Source organism: Pygoscelis adeliae, unplaced genomic scaffold (genome assembly GCF_000699105.1).
Source record: "Pygoscelis adeliae isolate BGI_AS28 unplaced genomic scaffold, ASM69910v1 Scaffold34, whole genome shotgun sequence".
Classification (NCBI taxonomy): Eukaryota; Metazoa; Chordata; class Aves; order Sphenisciformes; family Spheniscidae; genus Pygoscelis; species Pygoscelis adeliae.
The window spans coordinates 2,232,727-2,241,271 of record NW_008824658.1 but is presented as its reverse complement, the minus strand read 5'-3'; the positions used below and the strand labels follow the sequence as shown (position 1 = coordinate 2,241,271).

The 8,545-nt window shown below is 52.3% G+C and overlaps 1 protein-coding gene across 1 annotated transcript in view; it reads right to left on the bottom strand.

Annotated features, from left to right (window-relative positions):
• FLT4 (fms-related tyrosine kinase 4) overlaps positions 1 to 8,545 on the bottom strand; it is a 27,063-nt gene that overhangs the window by 12,075 nt on the left and 6,443 nt on the right. Inside the window, exons 8-14 of the mRNA XM_009322654.1 lie at positions 6,169 to 6,277; positions 4,721 to 5,080; positions 4,336 to 4,482; positions 3,076 to 3,207; positions 2,685 to 2,791; positions 2,247 to 2,382; positions 1,334 to 1,438 (exon numbers count right to left, since the gene is read on the bottom strand). Of these exons, the coding sequence (XP_009320929.1) occupies positions 1,334 to 1,438; positions 2,247 to 2,382; positions 2,685 to 2,791; positions 3,076 to 3,207; positions 4,336 to 4,482; positions 4,721 to 5,080; positions 6,169 to 6,277 (1,096 nt within the window). The remainder of the gene's footprint in view (positions 1 to 1,333; positions 1,439 to 2,246; positions 2,383 to 2,684; positions 2,792 to 3,075; positions 3,208 to 4,335; positions 4,483 to 4,720; positions 5,081 to 6,168; positions 6,278 to 8,545) is intronic.

Genomic DNA, 8,545 nt, shown 5'->3' with positions numbered 1-8,545 from the left:
GCTGTAACGTGTCGGGTGCTCCTTGCAGGTGCAGAGACCCAGAGCAAAGGACAACACAACCTGTGCCCAACAGATTTTTCCTTGTGATAGTTGTGCAGGGAAAAAGATCACTTGAGGCTTACATACACGTTTGAATCTCTGCCCTTTTGGCCTCCAAACAGAGATAACGAGCCATAAAACAACTTGAAGGAAAATTAGAAACAAAAAGCATCTGAGTCTTTTGATCATGACTGAAGACAGAAGCTGTCTCAGCTCAAACCCAGAGTATCTTTTTATGATTCCTCTCCAATAGCAAACACAGTGTTGTGCCCCTGCCAGCTCTCTGTACCTCATTTTCTCTCTGAGTGCCTAATTTGCACCAACTCTTGATCCTCTGTTTTACCCTCAGGGTTTGTTCTCTGGTTTTGTGTGCCTTTTTCATACTTCTCTGCTTCCCCATATGCATTTTGCCTTACTTGGGAGTTTGTAAATTTAGTCTGAGAGAAAGAAGCTTGAACTGCAGCTGATGGGCCAGGTGAGAGCCATGCCTCAAAGGACTGTAAAGCAACCTTGCACGGCCAGGCTTCCCTTTGCAATTGCTGTGCAGATCATCTGTACACTTGCAGTGGTAAGTGCTGCTCGGATGAGCCATGACTCGGTTTCCACATACAGGCCACTGCTGGCCAGAGGCCGCCTCGGTATTTTGTTGGGTGCCAAATTACAGAATAATGTTCTGGATGCCTGTTTGAAAGTGTGGCTATAAAAGCGTAAAATCTCACTCTGGATTGACCAGGCTTTGGGTGCCAAGCCAATTTAGCCATCAGAGCTGGGTAAGAGCTGCAACCTGCTTCCTTACCTAGCTCTGAATCTGGCCCATAAACACGAAATACAGGCACATTTGGAAGAAGGCAATTGGGAGCAACACTTCCTTTAGTGACCTGCCAAAGAGAGACTCTGGATTCTTGTTCATCCTTTGAGACAGATTTCATTCTTTGCCTTTGCAGACAGCTAAATTTCCTTGAAAGCTGAGTTCCCCAAGTTCCTACTGTCTGCTCTGCCACTTGCTTCCCAGTGCAGCTGAATGGGGCTGAAGTATCCACGAGGGGAGGCCAAGAGGATCAACTCTGTTGAGGCCAAGAAGCCATAAATTAAAAGGCTAGCTCCAGCGCCTCTCCCCTAGTTCAGGCCTCAAGCAGAAGCACCCAGGAGTGCTTGTGGGAGATAAAACATTTTCCAGGGCCTTAACAAATGCCTCATGCAAAAGACAGGCATTTACAGGGTGGACATTCCCTGGCAGATGCCTCATTCTTTGCTGTCCTCACAAACTGCATATTCTGCTTCGCTGTCCACATACCTTTCAGCATTTTGACTGCTACGGTCTCACAGCTATTACTTTTATTGATCCCAAACGCTGATGCTTCCACCACTTTCCCAAAGGCACCGTGACCCAGGACTTTACCTATGGGCAAGGAGAGAGGCAGTGTGAAGGAAGGCAGGTGCAGCACAGGCAGAATGGAGTGAAAAAACCAAAATCCCAACAGGAAACCATGGGAAGAAGAAAGAAAAAACATCATAAAGGAAAAGGAAGGAGTGAAACGTTTGCCCTTCCCAGGTGGCTGCTCGCTCTGTTGGTGAGAATAAGAGTAACGATGATGGGAGGAACTGAGACAGAGCTGGCATGGACAAAGCAGAGGAAGGAAATGGCCCTGCAGAACTGAGGGGCTGTTTGTTGCCCTCGAGCAAAGCATGTGGGAAAGGTAAATGTGACACCTTGCAGCAGAGCAGCCAGGGCTAATGTCACTGCTCTGTACCTCAAAGGTAGTCTGCAGCCCTTTTAACCCTCCCAGACAGAGGGAAGAGACTGCAGATGGGTGTCGCAGCATGAGGAGGATAATGGATGCAATCCTGGTCCTGAACTCAGGGTAGCTGCCATTGACTGGGCTGTTCTGTCCAGATTGCCACTTGGAGAATATGGGGATGTGTTCTAAAGCATGCCCAGAGGTCTTCTGGTCTCAGTGATGTCTGTGTGGGTACCCTGGGAGAGTCTGGGCTTACAGTTGGCTCAGACCTGTCCGTAGTCAGACCCGAAGAGATTTCCCAGGCACAGCTGGGCTTTAGGGACAGTCTGGGGAAGAAGATGGGAAGCCTGAGGCAGAGAGAAGGCATTAAATACACAGAGGTTTGTAAGAAACCTGGAGGGTGAGTTTGAAGGGCTGGTGGAAAGACCTGGCTGCAGTGTGCAGTGGCAGGGAGGGGGTCCAGCTCACCTAGGCGCAGGCGGTCTCGTGGGAACTCCCACTTGCTGGAATCATAGGGCAGGTACTCGCACTGCTCCTCCAAGGGCACCTCGCCAGGGTCCATGATGATGGAGAGGTAGCCTGTCTTGATGTCTGCATGGGCAGGCTGCAGGAATCAGCCAACACAAAGGGTGAGGAGATGTCCTCCCTGCACTGGGTGCTGACTCCCAGAGGGGATTTGGTTCCTTTGCCTGCCTTGACCTGCTTCCCCCTGGCAAAGGCCATTCCCTGTCATCTCCTTTACCACAGCCCTTATGCACCCTGTCCTTCGCAGTGAGAGTGCTCGAAGCAACACTCAGTGACCTCCTTTTAGCAGGTGCTGTCATACAGCCCCACATCACAGCAACGGTGTTGTCCCAAGCCCTGCTAAGCCAACTCCCCTGCCCTGGGTCAGAGACAGTCACATACCCTTTTGATGTTACAGAAGATGAGGATAAGGAGGATCCAGAAGAAAACAGCGATAACCCCAGTCCCAATCAGGATGACAATCTCCACATTGGTCCTGTCATCAGAGCCTGTGGGACAGGAGGGAAATCATAGCTTCAGAGATTTCCATTCTGTGCCCCAGCTCAGCCGTCCCTTGTGGTCTGCTTCAGGATATGGGGAGACTGGGGAGGTGTTTTTGCCTGAGTTAAACATGCTCTGGACTACAGATCTTCCTGTGAGAGCACCATGCCATCAGCAAGGCCTAGGGGCTTTCACTGCCTCCCGCTGCCTGGTGTCACAGGGAAGAGGCATGGGACCTTGGCCACACTCCTACTCCCTGCCTTCATCCCCGGGGTGTTGTGGCTGCTGGTACCTTCCACGGAGACACTGGCTGAGGAGTTGACACAGCCCTTAGCGTTGCAGACGCTGCACAGGTAGAGCCCAGCATCCTCTTCCCTCACCCTCTGAATGCTCAGCCTCTGGTTGAAGTCTGCCAGGTCGATCCCTGTAAGGCACAGAGGGTTGCGGTGGTCACTCACAGGGAGGGGGGATTAGTATACTGGACTCATTCAGGCTCAAAATAAGGCTCCTATTTTTTGGCTGGTTCATTTTAGATGGCAGAATGAAATTGCACCAGCTGGTAGAGGCTCTCTTCTGTGGCCTGATGGCCCCAGAAATCATAGAATCATAGAATAGTTTGGGTTGGAAGGGACCTCTAAAGGTCATCTAGTCCAACCCCCCTGCCATGGGCAGGGACATCTGCAACTAGAGCAGGTTGCTCAGAGCCCCGTCCAACCTGACCTTGAACGTTTCCAGGGATGGGGCATCCACCACCTCTCTGGGCAACCTGGGCCAGTGTTTCACCACCCTCAGCATAAAAAATTTCTTCCTCATATCTAGTCTAAATCTACCCCCCTTTAGTTTAAAGCCATTCCCCCTTGTCCTGTCGCAACAGGCCCTGCTTAAAAGTTTGCCGCCATCTTTTTTATAAGCTCCCTTTAAGTACTGATAGGCTGCAATAAGGTCTCCCTGAAGACTTCTCTTGTCTAGGCTGAACAACCCCACCCAACTCTCTCAGCCTTTCTTCAGAGGAGAGGTGTTTCGTCCCCCTGATCATTTTTGTGGCCTTCTTCTGGACAATACCCTGGAGGGGCCTTCCCCAGGCAGTGTATGGAGGGGATGAAACCCCCGCAGACAACGCTGGATAGGGACGGTGCCCAGGCAGTCCAGCTGGTGTGTCAAGCTCTGCTTCAGCTCCAGGACCTGTTCCTTTCCCTCTGCAATGTGCCTGGATCCTTCCCATGTTCCTTCCATGGGATCTGGGTTGGTCCCTGCCTGAGCAGAGATGACAGGCACTGGGCTGGGAGTAAGAAGATGAATGATTTATCACTCTCTCTCTGCTCTCCAGCTGAATGCGCACATGCACAGACAGTGCTGAGCCAGGCCCTAGGGCATAGACTTGGCTGGTGAGACTGCATAAAACTGGGATAGAACATGATTAAAACCAGAGTTCAGCCAATTCAGAGAAAGGGCGCCTTTGCCTGGGCACAGCAACTCCCACAACCTAGCAGTGTTCAGCTCTCCAGCCACCAGACATGATGTCTGCCTTTGATTCACCCCCAGCCCGCTGTACCTGACACTTCTTCCACCAGTTTCTCGTCTTTGTACCAGCTGATTTCAGGAACGTGGTTGCCGTCCACCTTACAGCGCATCTCTATGGAGTCGCTGACGTTCACCCAGATGTCTGTCAGGTTCTGCTTGAGGCGGGGGATCTCCAGGGCTGGAGGAGCAGCACAAAGAGGAGGAGGGAAAAACGAGAAACTGGCTGATCAAAAGGATTTCTGTGTTCCTGGGGGACTTTGGGTCTCTGACCGCTGCTGACAGGTGTCTTGCGCCTGCCTTTGCCACCTTGAGTTTAGCTTGCTTGCGTGGCTTCCCCTGGGGATGGACTGGGAAGCCGATGGCAGCAAGAGCACCAGCTGTCCTCTGTCACTCCCGCCTGCCCTATGGACCCTCACCCTGCACGGAGATGTATTTCTTGTGGCAGTGCTTCTCCCGGGTCTTCCGGTTCTGCACCTCACACACGTAGTCTCCCTCCTCGCCCAGGGAGATGTTGGGGATGGTGAGCAGCAAGGTCGCGTCATTTGAGTTGGGCTGGAAGCGCAGCTCCCCCTGCATCTTGGTGGCATAGTGGTGGACGTTCTTGCAGTCCAGCACGAGGGGGTTGCCCTCCTCGTCATGGAGCTTGGAGAGGTTCAGCCGATACCACTGCAGGTTCTCGTAGGTGTAGTTGTCCGCATTGCAGCTCAGCTGTAGGTCCTGCCCCTCTATGGGCTCTTCTGAGGGCTGGGACTCAATCTCGAACCCATCTGGAATGGCTTTCAGGAAGGAAATGAACATGTGAATGAGTTTTCATGGCTGAGCTGCCAGACACAATGAAATTGTCTCCTTGGGCTCAGCTCTCTGAGACTCCCCTATCCTCAGCCAAGGTAAAGGAAACCAATCTAGAGAAGAACTGTGACATGCAAACTGCTAGCAACCAACAGCTTAAGCCCGATGAGTGCTAAGAGATATGCTTTGTCCCAGGGTCAAATTAAAATGAGGTCGCAAGTGAAACAAGTCTGGGAGGTCTGAATTAGGCTGTTACTGTTCTCAACTCAGCTGCAGCATTCTGGATTTCCCATGTGCCTACTTTTACACATGCAGGCAGTTACACAGCCAGGCTGGACAACTGCACACATAGAGCGTTACTGGAGCAGCGATTGAAGGTGTTCATCTGCCTCCACAAAAGCTGGTGGCTCTGACAGCACAGGTACTAGCTATGAAGGCCATGAGCCCAGGCTCCTGGGTTCTGTCCAGAGAAGCATGAAGATAAGCCTCTGCTGTGCCCTTGCTGGGCTCCCTGTCCCCAGTGGACAGGGACAGACTCCCGCCAGTATGGGGTACCGCTGGCAGGAAGCTTATGCAGCCCCATATGGTCCACGACTCCAGCCCACACTGCTGGGCTCTGGCTTCTACAAACTCAGCTTCCTCCCACCACCAAAATCCTGTGGGGACCCTGCCGGGGGGCTCAGGCCAGCAGGACCCTGCCTGGGAGGGGGTCAGGCAGTGCCACTAGAGGATGCTCTTGGACCAGTCACATCCCCATCCCAGGGAGCTGCCTGGGTCTGAGCCAGCAGGACGTCCCCAGCCCAGGACCAGCCAGGGCTGCTCCAGGACCTAGGCACAGGCAGCGAACGCTCATCTCCAGGTCTGCCTGCCAAACTCTGCCTGAGCTATCTGCTGCCAGGGCTCCAGGCTTCTGCCACTCAGCAGAGCTCTGGGGTAGCCTTGCTTTCCTGATGGCTTCCCAGTCACTGTTTAAGGTGCTAACTGTGGATGACAGGGCCTGGCAGATCTAGGGACCTGCCTATTTCAAGCAGAGAGCTCAGCTGATGCAGGTGGAGGGGATGTCCGCAGTACTTACTAGTCACGTAGAAGTAGATCAGCCGCTCGTCTCGACCCACTTTATTAGAGGCGATGCACTTGTACATGACTGAGACGTTGGCCTCCTGGATGGCCAGTTTGCTGACTGTCTGATGGGAGAAGAGAGCGTAAGAAGGAGTTAGGAAGAGCAAGAGGGAAGAGAAGTAGGATTGGTGCTGCTCTCTGGCAGACAGCAAAGCACACAGCAAGCCTGGCCCCAGGTGGCAGCTGTACCTGGGAAAGGGCTATGCAAAAATAGCCCCTTATTAAATAGCCCTTTGTGCATTTCAAGCCTCAACAGCAACATGGCTTTATTCCTGATCTCTGTTCCTTTTTATGGAGCCCAGCCAGCACAGATGCCTCTCCATGGAAGCAAACTTCTTGCTAAGCCCCTTGGGTCACCACGGGGACAGGCCTGTGCCCAGCAAGGGGGACATGAACACGATGCAGGGCTGAGGGGATGCCTAAGCTCCTGCCAAACTTTATAAGAGTGGGGAGAAAGGGAAAGGACACCAAATCTTTGATTCCCTGAGCCCTCTGCAGTGAAGTGACTGCTTAGTGTCCCACAGAGTTCAGTGGAGTTTACAGGTACCTACAGACCTGCGAGCACTCCTTTTATCCGTAAGGGGAAATAAAACCTGTGAAAGCATCCCAGCTCTCACCAGTTCAGGAAGGTCTGTCATCTTCTCTCTTTAAATTCCAAGTTTACATAGACATGGTCCTAAAAGCTTCCTCCTCCCTCCCTCATGGGAGGGACATGACTAAGATTGGGCAAACAGCCGGGCTGCTGTCCTGGGAGCATGGACCCAGGAGATGCTGCTTCCAAATAATCCAGGAAAGGCAGCTGGGGAGTAAGGCTGCTCTCCTCCTCCCGGCTCACACTGCACACGTGTGAGCTGCCAAATGTGTTACAAGCACTCCCCTTAGAGGAGATCGGCAGTTTGAAGCACAGGTTTCTCCTCCCTCCCAGTTTAAATGACAAGGTAATCACATGCAAAAATCCCTCTAATGAGACAATGTTTAAAATGCAAAAAAAAATTGTGTTCCTACAGGGAAACTACTTTGACTACTTTGACTTCTACTTTGAAGTCTACTCATCCCGTAGACTTTGGGAAGCATTTCCATTCTAAGTGGCAATGTATTAGCTTGTGTTAACCAGAAGGAACAGTCATTCATTCAGTGCATATTCAATACAGCTGAAGTGACCTTATTACTAGTACTTTTGTGCATTGCCTTTTCCGTTTCTTGGGGTTATTCAATACAGCTGAAGTGACACTATTGCTGGCACTTTTGTGTGCTGCCTTTCCTGTTTCTTGGGGATTTTCCTTCTAATCTGCACTGTTATGTTTGAGTTGCGGTTTCTGGATTTGACATCATCCTGCTGTCTGCAGTGCATGGCTGTGCACTGCACACCCTGTGGTTCATTCTGGCCTTTCTGGACAGAATAAAAACCAGAGGAGGATGGTAAAAGAAGACAGGCAGGAAGGAGAAGGAGAGGGAGAGAAATTTGAGGTGAGGTGATAGCATCGCACCGCAAGCGGAAGAGCTCTCTTCTCCCAGAGCTCTTGCATGTCCTGGGCTGCACAACCTAAGTTGGACCTCCAGGACAGTTACAACCAAATAGATGGAATGAGAAGGACACAGCTGAGGAACAGGAGGAAGAGAATGAGGAAAAAAGGGAAACATGAAAAGGAACCAAGACGAGAGTCACATCTGGAGGGGGACACAAGGGCTTCTCACCCAGGAACTCCCACCACCCCTGCTCCCCTCCCCGGCGGACACCAATCCCTGCCTCTCCCTTTGGCTGCTCTGGGAGGAGCAGCATCTGCCCCTGCCACCCTTTTGGTGGAGTGATGAACTCCCGGCTAGGCCAGGGGACGGGAAGTGCCTTTGGAGGTGTGTAGGAAAACAGGAAGTGACTTTCGGAAACAGGGGCCCGTTTGTTTGTTCTGCATCCCTCTGTGAGCGGCTGGTGCCCGACACCAGCGGGAACAGGAACCCCGTCACGGCGCAGACCTGACACTCGTGGCTACAGAGAGACAGAAACAGGCAGCAAGCAGTGTCTGGCTGTTTGCAGGTCACACACACGCTGCAATGAGGGAGAGATGTTCCTTCCAGAGAGGAAACGCTGTGATGGAGAAGTGGGCTCTGTGGGGCACACGTGCTCTCACTCACAAACCAGCAGCGGATGGACACCGGCATCTCCATACCACCTTCACCCCACCAGGATGGGAACAGTTGGGTGAAATGCCCTGCCACATACATGCACGTTCCCAAGGCCAGAGATTTCCTGGTCAGTCTGTGACTCCTGCTCTCCTTTCCCAGCTGCCCAGGCTGCTCTGTGGGGTTTGGCTCTCCCAAAACAGCTCAAGCAGGAA